Source organism: Hesperophylax consimilis, chromosome 3 (assembly GCF_061612785.1).
Source record: "Hesperophylax consimilis isolate HC1 chromosome 3, BYU_Hcon_1.0, whole genome shotgun sequence".
Lineage (NCBI taxonomy): Eukaryota > Metazoa > Arthropoda > Insecta > Trichoptera > Limnephilidae > Hesperophylax > Hesperophylax consimilis.
In genome coordinates, this window is record NC_142838.1 from 21,242,337 (window position 1) to 21,263,656 (window position 21,320).

At 34.0% G+C, this 21,320-nt stretch overlaps 1 protein-coding gene across 1 annotated transcript; it reads right to left on the minus strand.

Moving 5' to 3' along the window:
• Nucleotides 1-1,500: 1,500 nt before the first annotated feature.
• LOC149425120 (facilitated trehalose transporter Tret1-like) lies at nucleotides 1,501-18,955 on the minus strand. The gene is made up of 3 exons (XM_089649302.1): nucleotides 18,817-18,955; nucleotides 3,069-3,466; nucleotides 1,501-2,978 (listed from the first exon to the last, which is right to left on the minus strand). The coding sequence occupies exons 1-3, from the start codon at nucleotides 18,866-18,868 to the stop codon at nucleotides 2,025-2,027; spliced, it is 1,404 nt and encodes a 467-aa protein (XP_089505428.1). The 5' UTR covers nucleotides 18,869-18,955; the 3' UTR covers nucleotides 1,501-2,024.
• Between the last annotated feature and the right edge of the window lie 2,365 nt (nucleotides 18,956-21,320).

Consider the following 21,320-nt stretch of genomic DNA (forward strand, 5'->3'; position numbering starts at 1 on the left):
CACACCCCCTGGGGTTACTTGAACAAGAACCCAAAGTCACTTTAAAAATAATATACAGTATATTTGCGGCACGTTCCAGAGTGAAAGATGTATCGCCCTGGTGTATGACCATCATTCAGAATCGAAACGTTGCTTGAAATGGCTTTGGCCATGTTTGGTAACCAGATCTGAATAGCCATGCACATTCCCACCATCCTTTTCCCCATCTTCCTCTTCCCTATCTCCCTCCCTTCCCCAATACCTTCAGCCCCACAACATTGTACGATTCACATTAGGCGAGAGAAAATATAGTATTTAAGTTACAATGAATCGGTAAAATTTAAACGTTGATCTACAAATTATATAAATAAAATTAACAAATAAATTTTTTTAATATATACAAAGAATTTAGAAAATTCTGAGGAAGTATTTGTGTCAGGTTGAGGTGTTAATACATTGGTGTACACAAAGTCATTTATTTAATTTAAAAATAAATTTATTCACATATTAGCTCCTATTCTCTAATTAAAGCCGTATTGATAAAATTACAACTCACATTCGATTAAGTACACTCTTCCACTTTCATCGCCTTACAGATTTTCCGATATGATTTAGGTAACGAATTGAAATTATGTACATAGTAAACAGAAAAATGTTATTATAGTTATCTTTCATATATAAAAGAGATCCTTATATTTTGAGTCGAATGTTTTCTTTAATACCAGTTTATTATGCTGTTAAAAATACTTATAAGCAGGAGATTAATGTAAATAGTTCGATCCATCATCATAAGCATGCTACAAATAAAAACATGTGGTCAACAAGATGTCATCAAAAAATTATTTATTTGTAATGATTATGTTCTAGCAGCGATTAAAAAATCTGTGATAACTGAAAACATTATTTTTATAGGTACATGCATTCAGGTAAATATTAATCTAAATCGTTTATATAATATTAACAACACTCCAAAATGATAGACATGGAAAAACATCGAAATAAAAGGTGTATGTGCCACAGGGATTTGAACCCGGAATACAGCATTTACATTGTATGTATCACCTCTTGTCCAATCCGTGATTATTTCTCTATTACGTCTCTATTTTTAAAACTCATTAATACTGATTGTGTAAATCGATTATTAGTAACAAACTAGAAAAACTTGGGGTTGTTTGAGAACACTATTGACCTATGAAGTATTATTATTATTATACTATCATTAAATATTCGATGCCAATATAAATCCATTTTTATCATTTACACACAATTAAAGGTAGAGTTGAACAAATTTAGGGAATAAAAAAACTTTTTCATACAAATATATATTTTAGAATGTTTTTTAAATATATATATTTGAATTTAGATTTTGTTTTCGTGAATGAATTAATGCAAATCTTCGCAAATTAACACACGATGTGACATCCGATCGAGCTGACACTCGGCAGATAGGATCGTTGCTGATGACAACTTTTGGTGGCAATCACACATACGCACGCAATTCTCTGAAATTGGATGGCATTATATTATAAAAATTACTGCTGTTAACATACGAAATAAATCTCGGCCCCATCCAATTGGGATTTGGCTTAGGTTAGCGGTGTTCACTTATTTTAGTCAATCCCAAGAGATGAAGGTTCAATCCTTAGTCAAACCATTTTTTTTTTAAAGTTTTATACGGAGAATAATGATCACGCTAAAAGCACGACAAAATGTCCTGATAAAATAATAGGCATTCAGAATATATCGAGAACACGTTTTCTTTTCCCAGTAAATAACATTAAGGAATGCGACAATATCTGTATGTCAGTATCAATATCAATATTTGTGCGAACACGTGTTTCGCCGTCCTCATAAAACATTCGCTTTTATCTGATACTTTGTTATGAACTCTGTCAATTCATTTGTAAAAGGGCCGGCCAGACAGAGTTCTCCCGTTTTTAACAGGAAAACGAATAACTAAACTAGATTTCTAATAAATTAAGAGTATTTTATATCAGTTGGAATTTCTCCGTGTAAAAGACATTTCAAAATAGACGGGTTGATTTTTATGATATATTATCCATTTGGTGTTTGGATTTATTAATTTTAATTGGTTTCATCTTGAGTTGATCTTGAATGACTGCGAAAGATTTTCCTTTGGTTTCAGGGAGTAAGATATATATGAATAGCAGTCCAGCAAAGGAGAAAAAAGCGAAACCCCAAAAGGCAACATAGGTCCCGAGGTTATCAGCGACAACTTGATACAGCTTAGTAACCGCAAAGGTGGAAAGAGCCGTATAAGTCTGAATGACACAAGTAGCTAGAGATTTGATGTTGGTAGGGAACATTTCTGATGTGATCGCAAAAGGAACAGTAGCTAAACCTATAGTGTATGAACAAATAAATATTATGATTGCGGTCAAAGGAATCCAACCAATCAATGCCGTGTTCAGTTCCATATGTTTCGCGTAAAAGTAAGAGCCTACGACTGCGGTGGTTAATCCAACTCCAGCCGAGGAAATCAGTAGAAGCGGCTTTCTGCCAAGACGATCCACAAGTAGTGAAGATATTGCTGAAGTGAATAATTGAACCGTACCAAATAAGATACAGGCCTCTCTGGCTCCCATACCCCCATCCGTTTGACTGAATATCTGCTGTGCATACGAAATAACCGCAGTGCTTCCACACAACTGTTGCGTTGTATAAATCCCCAAGATTATAATCAAAGCACGCCTGTTTCCTTCCACAAGAATTAGATCTTTCCATTTTCCTTTATGCTTCATTTCTGCCGTTACTAGTTTCTCCATGGTTTCCAGTTCAGATTTGACGTTAGTTCTCCCACGCAAGTTTTGAAGTGAAGTTTCTGCCTTCTCGGGTTCTTGTGACTTGAGATAATAGTATGGGGATTCGGGTACCCACATGAAGATTAAAAAAAATGCTATAGGAACTATTAAGTTTAAGCCTGCTAGGGTTCTCATGGATACGTAGGGTCCTATACTGTACTGTGAAAGAATTCCCGCCTGAAAAAAATAAAAAAGAACAGTTATTGATAAGACAAATATTTCTTTGGATAAAGTTTAGAAAAAAAAGTTTTATTTATCAGTATTTACCTTAGACATGACAGTTATGAGAGTTGCCATCGAGCCACGAACTTTGTCTGAAGCTATCTCTCCTAGATACATGGGGGCAGTTGTATAAACCAATCCATATCCAATCCCCGAAACCATTCTTGAGATATATATGAGAAGTACGGATTTGGCTTCCATGATTAGCACCCATCCGAGGATATAGGGAACAGCCGCTAACAGGAGAGTTGGTTTTCTACCGAGACGTTCAGCCAGGAAGGCGGCTGCCAAGGGGCTGGCTGCTGAAGTGAGGATCATAAGGGATGCTATCCACGATGATTGGTCTGGCGTAGTGGGAATAGGAGATGAAGGATCCAATAGGATGGGCAAAGTCGGCGATGTCCATCCTACGGTAGTACCAGCGGCAGCTGCTATCAGTGTTGCTAGAAAGAAAGATAAATATATTAACACCGTTAGTAAATGTATACATAATGAACGTTTAGTTTACTTTTCAAAACAATTTCACGGGGCCTTTTGATAGATTGGCTGGTAAACCAAGCTCAGTTGGAAAACTTTACTTTCCCTGCGAATGGTAGCCTAATTAATTTGTTAACCAATACAAGAATATAGCTGGGGCTGTTTTGGTTGAACGAATGTTGAGTAAAATGTTTCTATTCAAAGTTGTAAAGCTAAGCAGTGGTTTTACCGTAAAGTTGAGTTTCCTCATTTCTCAATTAGAAGAGTACCTAATTGAATGGTATTTGCATGAGGCCAGGAAGGTACATTTGGTTGGCATTTACAATAAATTGTTTTGGAAATCAATTTAACTGACTACAGACAGCGTACGGAATAATATCTCCGATTCTGAGCAAATTATGTTTTCAATTGTAGTTTAAATTATTTTAGCACGAACGAGAAATTTACACTTTACAAATAGTTTAGAACCATACAATTGAGACAATTGTATTAAACTTTCCGAAAATAATATCACTTATGTACAATATGTTAAAATTGACAATTAATGACGAAAAAATTGAAAAAGTAAATGAAATTAAGTACCTAGGTGTGATACTAGATTCAAAACTAACTTTCGCAGCAAATTTTGAATATGTGCTAAAGAAGGTATCTAAAAAAGTCAATTTTCTTAGAAGATTAAGAAATAAACTAAATGGAAACACTACAGAGCTGATTTATAAAACTATAGTTGCTCCACATTTAGATTATTGCTCTACTATGTTGTATTTGGCCAATGAAGGAAACTTGAACAAGCTAGATGTTATACAGAATAGAGCTATGAGATGTATACTAGGAAAAGGAAAATACGCAAGCATAGATCAAATGAGAGAACAGCTAAATTGGATTTCTATAAAAAAGAGACTATTATTTAATGTGTTAATTTTTGTACATAAAATCATGAACAACCAAATGCCAAAATATTTTAAGGATGAAATTGTTTTTAATAGAGATGTTCATAATTACGAAACCAGAAATGTAAATAGGATTAGATTGCCACATATGAAAAAAACAAAATCACAGAACTGCCTAATGTACAAAGGACTAAAAATGTATGATGAAATGCCTGAAAGTCTGAAGAATGAAGGAAGAATGAATGTATTTAAAAAGAAATGTTATATTTATTGTAAAAATATGTAAAATTACAAAATGAAATATGATCTTGTTTATATTCAAATGTATAAACTAACTCAATAAATAATAAAAAAAAAATTAAAAAAATAATGATAACCTTAATGGCGCATTAGTCTAAACATATAAAATATACGGTCCGAGTCTGGAAACAAGTGGAAAAAGCAGGAAACTTGGGAACCGACACCGCAGAAAATTTTTTTAGGCTTAGTAAACTATTGGAGCCTGGTTTACGCATTGACGCATTTTGAAAACATTAAACAACTGATACCTTGCAGCGACTTTTACTTTCAACTTAGACAAAAAGATTTCAACTTTGGACTCGATTTATTCTAAAACGAAAGCATATACACAGCTAAAAGTTATACCACAAAATCGACTCTAAATGTGATGCGGATTCCAGTTCCACAATGATATACCAATATATTGTTTAAAAAATCTTCTTCCTTTGAATAAAGAAAAACATAGCGTCATAACTTATACTAAAAATAAAAACACGATATTCTATCCCTACATAATTAAGAACAATCGTTTAATTAGGGTAAATATAATTAGATATCTTGATGTTCAATGAGACAGTAAGCTTCTCTTTTAATCTCAGATCGAGCATATCAGGTCGAAAGTTTTGATAATGCTAGAATTTAGAGTAAAGTCAGTTTTCAAAAATCCTCAAAATTTCTCAAAGATTTTCTATATATCCTCCGTCAGAAGCCACATAGAGTACGCTTACATAGCGTGGAACCCCAATTGATCTACATATAAATCAAGCTTAGAAGGAGTTCAGAAAAAGTTTTTGAAATATGTTTCTTATCGAACGCAAAATGATGAAAATGTCTCCATGGACCTTAAAACTCTTGATCAACGCAGAGTTATTATGCCGCGTATAAATTTCCGCGAGCCGAGCCGTGAATTATGGGAAAGGAACGAAACAACCGCCAATTTTGCGTTGTTCCTTTGTTCCTTTCCCGTAATTCGTGGCTCGGATCGCGGTAATTTAGTCCTCAGCATAAGCACTCTTAGATACCTAGTGATGATTTATAAGATAAATCACAAATTTGGCCCGTACCTGTTTCAAAATATTAATTTCAGATGACCATTAAGAGTTACTTGATCTCGGGAGACATTTTATATTCCCAAGAGCAATACTAATTATCTCGAAAATGAATTTATAAGGAGAACCTGAATTACGTTTAATACGCGGAGAAAAATTATTAATATTAAATATTTATAATTTATTAATCTCATCAAATTATAAGTAATCCGGTTAAAAACGGGATTGCAGGCCCTTAACGCATGAAGTGATAGGTTTCCTAATAAGCGTTTAGTGAAATACGAATGTAATATCACGATGTAGGAACACGAGCTCATTAAAATTCTAATATTTCCGAAATTTGGGTGCATACCGCCATCCGGGAACTATTTATTGGATAACCAACACCTCTGCCGTACGTTGCTCCAAGTGTTTCGCAACGTTTGGTGACATAGCAGGGGTGCCCGGATCCACGGGTCTTGGCGATAGATGCATCTGACCACCGACTGTGTGGCAGCCTAGATCGGGAGAGAATAGTTGAGGGATACCCTTTGACCCCTCCGGTAGGACTCTTTCGAAACATCGCCTTGCACAGCAGTGGGAGGGATGAATTCACAAGTCTGTCACTCCTGGGCACACTGAACCCAATACTCCTACCCACCCCTCATCGCTTTCCCTTCCCAGAACTTCCTTTCTCTAAAAAGACCCTCCACACAACATCCCCAAAGATGAAATAAACATTGAGGGAATCCGAGCATATGGCAAAGGTGTGGAGCAAATATAAAAAAAATTATGTCATTATATATTATAAACACGTGTACCGATATATTGGGAATTTACCAAAAGTTTATCAGGAAACGGCGTGTAATCCCTTTTTTAATCGAATTACCAATAATTTTAAGATAATTTGAATGAATTAGAAATACTAATTTATCTCCGTGTAGATTATGCACAGACATCGAACAGTTTAACACGAACCTCACTAAATTCATAACATTCTTAAAAAAAAGTATTCGACCGAATACGTCAGAAAAATTATTATTTATTGATATTTTTTTCACCACTATTCCTTCGTTTTTTCTGTTTTGCTTTCAGTTTGAATTGAATAAAATATGGACTAGAGATCCTGGATTAAATTCTTAGCTGTGCCAATTATCTTTTTACTTTTCTGTGTCTTGTACTGTTTCATGTTTCATTTAGATTATTAGTATTATCTTCTTCTTCAACGAATGCCATATGTTTGAATCACAGCATAATTGAATATCAGCGGTTTGAATTGAATAACATCACTTTCTCATTGTTATTGTTGATATCCGTTTCATGTTCAAATGTAAACAACCCAATTTGAACATATAAGTAGTTGCACTTTACCAGAACTACTTAAATTATATTTTTTATGTATTTTTCTTTTTTAATTTGGTCTAAAATGTTGAATGTTGTTATCTTATTGGTAAATATATGATACTAAAAAATCATAAAACTGTAAAATAAAAGTAGATATATTATATTAAAAAATCATAAAACTGTAAAATATATAGGTATAAAGACTGTTTATAACACAAATTAATAAATAAAAAATACCGAGTACGGTGGGTGGCAAAATCATTAGTTAAAGATGCAAAAATTAGATTACGTCGAGTTTGTGCTATATAATTTTATAAAATAGTAAAAATTATTTGTTTTTTAAGTACATTAGGTATCTTTTAAACAATTAAAATAATTTTATTTTTATTTTCAATACGACGTATTTTAGAAAAAAATCAACTCAAGACGTTGAGAAATATAACTTAATATTTGGTAGAACCTCACTTGGCATCAGGTACAGCTACCCCACCTACAAGACAACCGACGCGGGAGGCCTGGTTGTTCTGGCAGGAGTAGTAACTCCGGCTTCATTTATAATTTTCGTCCTTCCCACTCCTTCATACGTTTTCTTATGTTTTCCAGGCAAATCTCACGAATTTATTGATCATTTTTAGTCGCAGTGAATCACTTTCCCCTTTATTTCCCAGTTCTCTGCCAAGTTTTGTGCATTTTTTGTTTTTCTGTTTTATTTTATTTTTTTTACTAACTATTGATAAAAGTAAGTAAACTATCAGTAAGTGTACAGTTCATAGAGGGTTAATATTAAGAAGATGACAAAGTATATATACCAACCGTCCAATGACAGTGTACAACAGTATGATATTTTAAATGATCTGCATTAAGAGTAAGTATATAATATATGTTCCAACTGTTAATTAATACCTCCCTAATTTGGAATAACTCGTGATTAGGGAGGGAGTGTCGTATTAAATTATTAACGTTAAATAATTTTAAGAATATGTACTTTTATGTATATAAAATTTAAAATTATGAAAATATGTGTACAGAATAACGGATGTCTATACGATAAATATTGCAAAAAGAAAAATTATTTACAGAAAATTAATTTGAAAAAAAAAGTTATATATATTTTTAACACTGATTTGTAAACAAAAATATACCACCCAACCAAATTAGTTTGAGGTAAAGGGGATTTTAAGTATATTTTTCTTTAAGATATTTGCTAAAACATTTAATGAGTATGTATAATGGTGTTGTATTGAGTTTAGGGATTATTATTTGTCCCGTGGTTCTTTGTCTGCTGCTTAGTGACTCTATTATTAGCTTATCTTTGTGGATTTGAAGTAGTGAATTTTTCGATAGATTCTATTTAATTTAAACACTTTAAATTCTTGGAATAATTCTGATAATAATAATAATAATTCAAATAATCTGATGGTTTTTTAGAATTATTTAATGAGTATTTTTTTACTACTTCCAGTGGGGCTAAGTTAGTTTTATATGCTCCCAGTCTATTATTCCGCATTGAAGATTTGAATGGGTTAGTGCATAGTAAAACTTCTGCAGCATTGGTTTTTGAAGAATATTTGGTATTAAAAGCAGTTACTTCGAAAATAAGTAGTAAAAAAAAACAATTGTGACTAATATTTTGGCCACCCACTGTAATATTAATATACATGAAATTTTCAACGAAAAAATTTGTACATTGATACATTATACAAGGTTTTTACAAATACGCATATAAAATGCTCGATGATTTTGAAAACTTGATTGACTTTGTTGGGAAACGAACCCGAAATCCCTGACTGAAATTCAATGTTTCATTGCAAAAAGAAAAATATATAAAAGAATATCTCACGATGAAAAGAATGTTCTACGAAATGTGGTAAAACAAAAAGGTTTACAAAATGCCATAACCGTAAAAATTTCACAAGTTCTTAATGAAAAGCTTCAAAAAGTATTAAAAATAAAACTCGGTATTGGAGGTATGTTTTTGAAGGGAAAATCGGTGAAATTTAATATTGTGCTATCATTTATCGCGTGTCATCATGGATGTAGGCAAAGTTCTTTGCAAACTTTTACTGTGAAACTGTTAAATAAAGTTTAACCAATATTTACTTTGTTTGAAAAGGGTAGGTACGAGCCATAAAATGCTGTTAAATACGTTCACTAGGAAGCTCTCTAATAGTTTGGAAGCCGTTTGAAAATGAGCGTTTTTTTTTCATACGCATTTCGTGTTCTTAGAGAGTTTTATATAATTTTATCGAATAGAAAATTACAAGATTTGGTCACGAAATATCTACAATCGAATAAATAATATGTATTTAAGTTTCAGATCACATTAATGCAATCATTACTCGGACATTACGCAATCACCAAAACCGCCAACATCATTTAGAAATAATTTTACCACATCTTAAGACATATTTGCTAAATATTTCAGCTCGTGTGGTGATAGATAGAAGACAAGCCACTCGGCTAGCATTCGGATACATCGAGTTCAATCTTCGAAACTAAATAATTAGAAAAAATATGTATATGGACTACTTAACATGGATTTTCTCCACAGAGGCAGAGAGGGAGTTTAGATTGTCACAACTGAAATGTGCAAACATTTGAATATTTGACGGCCTCCGTGGTCGAGGAGTAAGGCTCTGGAATACGAATCCGTAGGTCGCAGATTGAAATCCCACCGCGCGCAATACATTAATATATTTAGGTAATTTGTGTTATTTCACAAAAAAATATATATATATATATTTACGGCATAGTGTGCAAGAAGCTCTCAGTATTGCACCGGTGAAAAAACACAATTCGGAATCGAAATATTGCTTGAAATGGCCGTGTTTGGTGATCAGAACTGAATAGCCAGGTACTTTCCACGTTAATCTTTTCCATCTCCTTCCCCTCCCACTACCTTTAGCCTCACAACATATCGCTATTAGGCTATTAGGGATGCCATAGTCTCAATGACTCCAGACTCTTGGGAGCAGTTGGTACTCTTGTGCCTTATTGAAATAAAAAATAAATATTATATTGTGTGGAGATACCTTCAAACGTAGGCACTTGTTTAAAACGTTGTGCCATGGGCCAAAGCGGATTGAAGTTGTCAATTTTATCATTTTTCATGGATACTATTTTCTGAAGAGAGATTTGGGCTTCAATAACAGTAGTACGAAGATAAGAAGATTTTTTAAAAAAGGTATTTAGAATCTGAAAAAACATTATAATTCATAAATCGGTCTGATAAAATTAAGGTTGCAATTATCGAACTAATTTGCAAAGTCAAAAATTGTAAGTGGTTGCTTTTTTTTACCACGAGGGCACATCTGTTGTATTATATATCAATGGTTAAATAGGGCACGGGGCGAACAGCCTAGGCAGGAGGTAGAACATGTAATGTTCTGACCTTTCTACTTCAAACTTTTCCTTCTCTTCTTTCTACGATACATTTTCCTTAAGTCCCGTAGGTAACTTTTCCATAAGGCTTTGGTTATATATATATCCGGGGTAGGAAGGTCCTCCCTGCCGTCTTTTCTTTATTACACACCCCTTCAAGTGTGTACATCCTAGTTTGTCTACGTGACATACGACCTTGAACGTACTCATTTCACGTGACGGTTCAGTATAAAAAGGCTTCACCGAACGTTGTGTTGGGTTTTTGTTTCTCGGTTTAGAAACCTAGTTATTTATGTTTTGTGTGGTATCCCTTGGTTCTTTTGAGATAGAGTGAGTTGAATCCATTACCGCTGTTTTTCAAAACCATTTCATAAACCTTATCTTCTAAGTCGCCTGCTCACCCCCCCCTAGCTACTCGATTCTACCTATCGTAGGGTAATGTGAATATAATAAAGTGTTAGATTTTATATATGTGATATACATACGATAAATTTATGGTGTTAGTTGTCGGCGCCATCCATGTATATATTTTGGGAGGGGAAGGAGAGGAAAGGAAATGAATTTTTTTCAAGTTAAGATTGGCTCCTTCGCTTACCAAACAAAACTGATGGATGATAATTTGAGCAAGGCGATCGATATCTGCGTGTCTGGATATCACAACCGGCCGGGTCTCCCCTTGTTCCAAATCGGCAACCTTCACGCCAGAATAAAGAAAACCAGGTCTCTTCACCAATTTCAGAATTGCCCCAATCTCAAACACCTCCAGGATAAACTACTTTACTGAGTGTAGAAGGGGAAAACCATAACATCCCTTTATCACGAATCTAGTCGCGAAAATGTGACACGCAAGGTCCTAAGTTACGTGCCACCTCCAGAAAACGTTGTAACTCCCACGCCGTCGGGGATTTACATCCCTTTCTAGGTCAATACATAGATAACACACGACAATCTTGTCGACATTTTGCCTGCTTATTAACGATAGGTTGTGTGCCTACCCATTCAGCCAATTATCATGTGAGATATATGTAAGGTCTACTCGAAATGCCAAATTTGGGATGAGGACTGTCTGTATTTTAATATTTGGTTCCAGTATTTATTTTATGAGGTCACTAGCATCCTCGTGTATTAGGTATGGGTAACTTCTACTGAATACCTATCCTCTCAGGTAAGGTATAAACGGATAATTGGTTTGATTTTTTGCATTTAATTTAAAGAGGCTGCCTACCTCTCGAAAGATACCTGTTGAGAAAAGTTGTTCGGTTGGTAGTTTTATTTCGGAGATTACCATCTCCCTCTTTCGACTTTAGATTTGTTTTTGTGCATCCCAATTCGTAACTTAGAAAGTCAAATAATAGATGAAAAGTATTAAATTAGAAAGTCAAATAACAGAAGAAAAGTTTTCATTTTGTTCCGTCTGGTTGCATCCGATCGCTTTCAATTTGGGACGGCATACGCTAGCAAAACTTCCCCTTGGACTGACTGTACTCCGCGCCTCTCGGCCTATATATGAAAAGGTCGTTGACTCGTCTCTCGCTCACAGCTGATTGACAATGCGTCTAGCGTATCCCTTCTTATGGGAAGATTATTTGGGTTGCAGGCGTTGCAAACTCGGTTCCTGTACCTCGGTTGTATCCTATTATTAAAAAGGTCCTCTGAAATTTAATAAATAATATAAAAAAACTCACCCTGTTAGTCACCTCCAAATCCTCGTGTGAAACTTACCTGGTTACACTATATAGCTAAATCACTTTAATTTTCGACCTCCTCCCTACGCTTATAAAAGGGTAATTAAATATTCCTGTAAATAAAATTGTACCTCCCTAATCTGTTAGGATTCGAACCCACAGTTAATAATCTATTTGATTCTCTGGTTTTCGGTCTCCGTGGATAGAATGCCATCTCGCCAAATCAATAACTTAGCCCGATTAAACACTTCCTGCCTTTAAGTACATTCACTCTATTTTAAAACGCAATCAATATTTTTATTATTTTCATGTTTTTAAGACAAGCAATCTAGTTCGAACTGTATACGAAATCACGTTTAAATCAACACAACTTTATAACACAATCGCGATTGCACAACACCTGGCGCCCCTGAGGTGGGTTTTTACAAAACGGCGCTCTACAAATTATCCAATTATTATTATTGTCATTATTATTAATTGTTTTCTCACTGAGTCCAACCACTTTCACTTCGCACAAAACCGGTTCAATAATATTTCACTTTAGTTCAAAATTCCACAATACTATTAACACCAACTGAATCCACTAATTCACTGCAATTTCACACAACACTTCTCATTTGTATAGATTTCATGGAGCTGTCAACGCACTCAAGTTCCAAACCTGACTGTCCTCCGGTCTCTCCTTTCCCGTGGGAATCTGTTTACTCAAGGCCTGTCTGTCAATAAATCTTCCGTCGTTGTTTAAACAAAAAATTTTTAGAGCACGTTATTTTATTATTTATCGTTTATTTTTGTGGATGTCCAAAACATCACAGCCTCCCTTTAGTTCTAAGCCCAACGGGTAATCTCGCTTCCTCGTGTTAGTCGATGGGATTAGAAATAACTATAGGTAATTTACGTTTCTCGAATACCTCTGTATTTATTTTTTATTTTTATTTTAAATTTTATTTTAATTCTTCCAAAATATTGAGCGCCCCTGTTCTTCGTTTCTAACCTAGCATCTGTTTATTTTTTTGGTTCCGTGATTATCGGCTTGTTCTACTGGTGAGTTTTTTTCCGCCCTCAGCTTTTTCAAGTGTTTTTGTGTCTCTATGGGTAGAAATTCAATATGTCATGTCACACTTGTTTATTTTTAAACTCTGAGTTATTTGTTTAAACAGTGTTGTTTCACCTCAATACGTTATTTGTATTATGTTCGAGTGTTATTTATTTTCATGTTGATTTGTTTTTATTTTGTGTCCTCGGCGGTGATCCGATGGTTTTGTCTGTCTTTTATTATTTATGTCTTGAACATTCTCTGCCTTTTAGATCTGGAATAAACAATAATTGTTTACATTTATTCAAATATCAACGGTATAAAATATGCCATATACTTCACGATATCTGAATGCAATGTTTATTTTAGATTTGTCCCAGCTATCTTATTCTTGTGTTATAATTAATCCGATTTCGATGTTTGTTTATCCTTTGGCTTCGTTGTTTATGAACATTTTAGATGTTTTTTGTCGTCACAATGAATTCAATGTTTTCCGGGTCTGTCTGTTTATTCTATTTTGCCTTTGAAGTACGATGTCTCTGTTATCATTTTTGACGATAGGTACCATTTCTTTTGCTGTTAATGTGAATTAATAAGGTTTATGAAATCCATTTTTTTTTTCAACAACAGTAATGAATTCAAACCAGCTTGTATATCTATCTCTCCTGGTTTGCGGCATCAGATGTAATGTTCTGACCTTTCTACTTCAAACTTTTCCTTCTCTTCTTTCTACGATACATTTTCCTTAAGTCCCGTAGGTAACTTTTCCATAAGGCTTTGGTTATATATATATCCGGGGTAGGAAGGTCCTCCCTGCCGTCTTTTCTTTATTACACACCCCTTCAAGTGTGTACATCCTAGTTTGTCTACGTGACATACGACCTTGAACGTACTCATTTTACGTGACGGTTCAGTATAAAAAGGCTTCACCGAACGTTGTGTTGGGTTTTTGTTTCTCGGTTTAGAAACCTAGTTATTTATGTTTTGTGTGGTATCCCTTGGTTCTTTTGAGATAGAGTGAGTTGAATCCATTACCGCTGTTTTTCAAAACCATTTCATAAACCTTATCTTCTAAGTCGCCTGCTCACCCCCCCCTAGCTACTCGATTCTACCTATCGTAGGGTAATGTGAATATAATAAAGTGTTAGATTTTATATATGTGATATACATACGATAAATTTATGGTGTTAGTTGTCGGCGCCATCCATGTATATATTTTGGGAGGGGAAGGAGAGGAAAGGAAATGAATTTTTTTCAAGTTAAGATTGGCTCCTCCGCTTACCAAACAAAACTGATGGATGATAATTTGAGCAAGGCGATCGATATCTGCGTGTCTGGATATCACAACCGGCCGGGTCTCCCCTTGTTCCAAATCGGCAACCTTCACGCCAGAATAAAGAAAACCAGGTCTCTTCACCAATTTCAGAATTGCCCCAATCTCAAACACCTCCAGGATAAACTACTTTACTGAGTGTAGAAGGGGAAAACCATAACATCCCTTTATCACGAATCTAGTCGCGAAAATGTGACACGCAAGGTCCTAAGTTACGTGCCACCTCCAGAAAACGTTGTAACTCCCACGCCGTCGGGGATTTACATCCCTTTCTAGGTCAATACATAGATAACACACGACAATCTTGTCGACATTTTGCCTGCTTATTAACGATAGGTTGTGTGCCTACCCATTCAGCCAATTATCATGTGAGATATATGTAAGGTCTACTCGAAATGCCAAATTTGGGATGAGGACTGTCTGTATTTTAATATTTGGTTCCAGTATTTATTTTATGAGGTCACTAGCATCCTCGTGTATTAGGTATGGGTAACTTCTACTGAATACCTATCCTCTCAGGTAAGGTATAAACGGATAATTAGTTTGATTTTTTGCATTTAATTTAAAGAGGCTGCCTACCTCTCGAAAGATACCTGTTGAGAAAAGTTGTTCGGTTGGTAGTTTTATTTCGGAGATTACCATCTCCCTCTTTCGACTTTAGATTTGTTTTTGTGCATCCCAATTCGTAACTTAGAAAGTCAAATAATAGATGAAAAGTATTAAATTAGAAAGTCAAATAACAGAAGAAAAGTTTTCATTTTGTTCCGTCTGGTTGCATCCGATCGCTTTCAATTTGGGACGGCATACGCTAGCAAAACTTCCCCTTGGACTGACTGTACTCCGCGCCTCTCGGCCTATATATGAAAAGGTCGTTGACTCGTCTCTCGCTCACAGCTGATTGACAATGCGTCTAGCGTATCCCTTCTTATGGGAATATTATTTGGGTTGCAGGCGTTGCAAACTCGGTTCCTGTACCTCGGTTGTATCCTATTATTAAAAAGGTCCTCTGAAATTTAATAAATAATATAAAAAAACTCACCCTGTTAGTCACCTCCAAATCCTCGTGTGAAACTTACCTGGTTACACTATATAGCTAAATCACTTTAATTTTCGACCTCCTCCCTACGCTTATAAAAGGGTAATTAAATATTCCTGTAAATAAAATTGTACCTCCCTAATCTGTTAGGATTCGAACCCACAGTTAATAATCTATTTGATTCTCTGGTTTTCGGTCTCCGTGGATAGAATGCCATCTCGCCAAATCAATAACTTAGCCCGATTAAACACTTCCTGCCTTTAAGTACATTCACTCTATTTTAAAACGCAATCAATATTTTTATTATTTTCATGTTTTTAAGACAAGCAATCTAGTTCGAACTGTATACGAAATCACGTTTAAATCAACACAACTTTATAACACAATCGCGATTGCACAACACCTGGCGCCCCTGAGGTGGGTTTTTACAAAACGGCGCTCTACAAATTATCCAATTATTATTATTGTCATTATTATTAATTGTTTTCTCACTGAGTCCAACCACTTTCACTTCGCACAAAACCGGTTCAATAATATTTCACTTTAGTTCAAAATTCCACAATACTATTAACACCAACTGAATCCACTAATTCACTGCAATTTCACACAACACTTCTCATTTGTATAGATTTCATGGAGCTGTCAACGCACTCAAGTTCCAAACCTGACTGTCCTCCGGTCTCTCCTTTCCCGTGGGAATCTGTTTACTCAAGGCCTGTCTGTCAATAAATCTTCCGTCGTTGTTTAAACAAAAAATTTTTAGAGCACGTTATTTTATTATTTATCGTTTATTTTTGTGGATGTCCAAAACATCACAAACAATAGCCAAGATAAAAGGTTCTCCGGGGATAAGGGCGCTTAGAGCGGCCAGGTATGTCGCGCGGGTATGCCTTGATAAGAGAAATGTCAGAGGGAATATACAATCTCGTCTAAGTTGGAGAAATTAGTCGTATGTCTCGACTTTGCGAATCTAGGCACATAGGAATAGTCGATAATTAAAATATTTATACCAGCACTTCTTTTGAAATACTTGGATATAATACTTAGCACTATATAAATTATTTATCTCGTAAGCACCTTTAAAAACCTTTTTTGATTAGTTTGCATTCAGAATACCGGTTTAATTTGGCCCCTTCAATTTTCAAAATGGTAAAATATTAGGGGTGCTACATTTAGAAATTATTACCGCATTAATGCGGATCGCTGTATGGGTCTTATCTTTCAGAAGGCTTTCATAGTTTATATATATAGGACGAAGCTATTTATGAAGTTTTATTTTGCAAGCATCTATTTTTGAAGTCCGTATGAAAGTCAATAGGATTTCACCAAAAATGGGAAAAGGGCAAAAGTACAACATCATAAAATTATAAAAGTTTTAAGGTATATTGTTAGGAATTTACATTACGTAGCTTTTTAATTTGGAAGTTGAAGTAAAAATGTTAATGTAAAAAAATCCTGAAACGAGAAACATCTTACTTACAGTGGTTATAATTTTTAACCGAAATTAAGAAAATCTCACGCATAATAAATAATACATATTATAATAAGTACGCAGAAAAATATAATTTACGACTTTTTTATCAATTATCGAAGTCACTTTATTCAAAATTCTTTTTTGTTTAATTACTTACAAATTTAGCTGAGATATATGAACATATTTATGTATTTATAAATAAAACCACATGAAATCAAGGAAAACACCCATTTTCGTATCTGAAAATGTGACAGACACTTGAGATATGTCACATTTATCCCTCTTCCTTGCGATAGAGGAATAAATGTATGTGTTAAACGATAAAACATTTGCATATAGGTGGGAGCTAGCCTGCATAAATCACGTGAAACTTTTAAAATGCACCCTGAAAGCGATATTTTCAAATTGTGATCCTTCTGCATTCTAATATTTGAAAGCTATCATAGAAATAATGTTCACATAAATGTTAAAGAATAAAAAAAAGATTTTAATCAGTGGAAAACCAATGACGTGCAGATACAGACTTTCATATCAGATATCTATAGAACAATCGCGTCCATTTAATGTTTTGATTTCTCTTTGATAAGATATGATTTATCAATATCCCAGGCCTTTCCGTGACATTCAATTTTTCAAAATCACATGTATATGGAATTTAAACGTGGCTAAGATATCATTTTTTTAAATTAGGATATACATGGTGTCCGGGGGTAAAGTGCACTAACTTCGAAAGGTGATTCTACATGATGGTAGACGTAAAAAAGTCAAAAAACTTTTTTTCCCACACTAGAATATTTTTCTAAAGAATAATATTTATTTTACCATACAAACAATTAAACCTTTTTTTTACCCAAATCTACCTTAAAACGTTAATCAAGGAATTTGCAAGAAAGTTATTTATCTTTTCTACTTCCAAAATCATGTAGAAAAACCCCCCGAAGTAAGTGCACTTCACCCTCGGAAACCCTGTATATATGTGGTAAGACATGTTTTAGTTTTGACGGTTTCTAAAAACTTATAATTTCAGCTGAAAAGGTTGTGAAATTTAGAATCATTCATAATTTCAGATATCGGCCCCTGATACGTAAACTATCGTACCCCCAAAATCCTGATTATTGAGGAGAGCAGTTTAAAATAGTTTTTGGACATACAGCACAAAAGAGTTACAATAAATTAGAGTGTAAAAAACCTGTTAACATACTTTTTGTTATATACACACAAAATTTGTACAGCATCCAAACTAGATACATGAAAAATGCTATTTTGTGGGTTACGATAGTTTAAGTAGCAGGGGGCCGATATTCGTACACGAGTGTTACGCTAGATACTGTGGATTAGAATAACACTACTTCGTTTTATTAATGGCATTGCATTCAAAAGTATAAAAAAATGGTCGTTTGAAAAAAAAATGTTTGCGGAGATGGTTTGTGCAATGACCCGCGATTAAGATTATTGAATGTCAGCACTGAATGATAGTGTGTTTATTGAAAATCCCGCCGAAAAGCGCGCCGTCTCGGCGTTGTTCCCGAAATAGACAGGAAAACTGTGCCAAGTGTATCACATACTTTTAACGAATACAAAACTGGGAATATTATTCAAAATTTAACAACTATTTTTCGCGAAACACTTGCCATTCGATTGCTATCATTATCACGAGATAACATTGAGTCTAATTATAACACGCGCAATTAGTACCGACGACACACGTAAAAGCATTAATGAGATGACTCGTAAATCGCAGCAGACTCTGCGCAAAGATAAAAGTTGGTCAAAAAGAAAAATAACGCGCACTCTTTCGACCAAAGGGAAAGATGATATTTTGATACGTACCACTCAAAGCCGTCCCGTACTCCCTCCATGTGGATGTTTTTAATGCAGACATTTGTTCGAGTGACACAATCCGAACACCGACATCCTAGTCACAGACACTTCGCCATACTGACACTGGAGAACCAGCTCACCTTATTTTGCATTATTATAACCAACGTGTTTATCTATGTTAGTTAGATTTACTTGAAAAGAAATCCTTTTATCTTTCGGTATACCAAATTGGCATTTCGGAATATGTACCACCGGGAACATCACAGGCAATGCTCAGTAACAGAAAAATTGAATTATCACGGTAAAATAAATATTCTATTTTGCATGCGATATAATTGACGTTATATCGGTCACGTGGAAAGTTGACACACTGTTTATCAAACCACATTATGAAAACAATATTTATTTAAAAAAAAGTAATAATCCTAAACTACGAATCTAGCATTATGTCATTGGATGTACGAGCCTATTGCGCACATAAAAAAGATATATTTGATTTGAGAACGTTGTATAAACAGCTTTATAAGAATTAAGTACTTATACTTACCTGTTTTTAAAATAGGTAAGTACTTTACTTTGCAAATATTTTTTCTAATCTTCTTAAGAAAAATGTTAGATTAATCAGTGTTTTCGATATCTCGATATTTCGATAAGACTTAAACCAATCATTGTACATTCCAAAATTTAACAAAGCTAAACACTAGCTAGATAATAATAGACATTTTTTTGTTGATAATAAATTTCATTATTAATGTTTTTCGGAACCCCTACGTACAATCTTGCATACTCTTGAAGAGATTGTCATAAAATTAGATCGATTTGAAAAAATGTTGTCTTTATTGATTTTTGTCGCATTATTTGCTATCGATTGCACAAGTATTTTTACTCTAACACATTTCTAAACACATATTTAATTTTTTTTTTTAAATTATAAACTAAAAGTTTTAAGACAAGGTATTATGCATAGCACAAAGGATAATAAATTATTATAAGCAATAATTAGTCGCCTAGGCATTATTATTGCTTATAATAATTTATTTTCCTTTGTGCTATGCATAAAAACCTTTTCTTATGAAGATTAGTTTGTCATTAAAAAAATAATAATATTTGACAAGTCAAAATATTTCACCATCAAATGTAGATATAATATGTCTCGACGCCATCTAGTGAGAAATTTAGCACTAACAAAGCTTTTCCTACAAAAATAAAGTTGGTTGTTTACAAGTGAAAAAATATAATAAGCAGTAGTAATTGTTGATTGAAGTACTAGTACATATTGAATTATTTGGCGTGTCGGAAATAAGCCGACGTGGCTCAGTGGTCCAGAGCGTCTGACCGGACATCAGGAGGCGCTGGTTCAATTCACGTCGGCGGCATTTATATTTAATTGGGAAATATTTTCAATTTGTATTGATATTAGAAGCGACTAATTATTGCTTATAATAATTTATTACACATTTATTATTTGTTTTTTTTTTTTAAATTACTACAGAATGAACTATGATTTTGAATAATTTCAACATTTTATTGGTAAACCCTTAGTCAGTTTAAAATATATTTTTTCATAAACTTACAATTAATGTAATTTTGATTGAAGACTACGCATCTAATGTACATGAAGAAAGCATACTAAAATCGTAAAAAAACTTTTTTTTAATAAAAGAGTTTCTATGTGGGTTTTTCTAGACCAATTTACACAACTAAACAAACAATGTTAAGTAAAAACAAACAATCAGAATGACAAGACAGAAATTAATGTAAAACAGTTAACGCTTTATTAAAAAGAATTGTGAAACTGGGATACATGAAAAACATGAAACAAAAAATATAAATTTGTACATATATTAAATAGGAAACCGCTTAAAACTGAGTAAATACATAGAATAAGTAAGAAAACAATATGTGGAAGAGTTTCGTGACCAAAAAGTCTGATTATTCATTGCTAAAATTTCAAATTCTCTCAGTACAAATTTAAGATCAAATGGAATGGTGGATAGGTATGATGTCAGGCAGTGGAAGAGAGATAAAGCATTCAGTACGCGATGTTGATTGATTGTCTCGATCTGTACTATGTCAGTGTTAACATTGGTTTACATTTGGTTTGTGTACTATATATAGAGTTAGTAAATACAATAAAAGAACATGTAGAGTCAGCTTCAATATAAAATCGGGTTTGAAAGTTTGATGGAATATTTTCACTGCAATAAATACATTACATTTATATAACCCGATTTAGTGGTATTCCGCAAGTGTGCTTTACCGTAATAGCCCATAAATTCCATACGTTTGCTCAGACGTTCCATTGAGGGGCTCTATCCTTGGATATTTTATACATTTTTTCTTAGACTGGTCTTACGTTAGTATAACTAAACCATTTTCCACTATAAACATTAAGGTCTCGGCACACACTCCTAGCTTTAGTCACTTTCATAATTTGGTCAAACATACCCTTCTGTTATTCTGACTCAAATACTTGGTTTGCTTGATCGTGACATGTCTGATTGAAGTATTTA

Bases quoted from the DNA above. Each gene is read 5' to 3' on its own strand.
- LOC149425120 (XM_089649302.1), bottom strand. From the start codon at position 18,868: ATGTCTGCATTAAAAACATCCACATGGAGGGAGTACGGGACGGCTTTG. The intron at 3,467-18,816 runs GTACGTATCAAA...CTTTCTTTCTAG, and splicing joins GTACGGGACGGCTTTGAGTG to CAACACTGATAGCAGCTGCC. The intron at 2,979-3,068 runs GTAAATACTGAT...TATTTTTTTCAG, and splicing joins TCATAACTGTCATGTCTAAG to GCGGGAATTCTTTCACAGTA.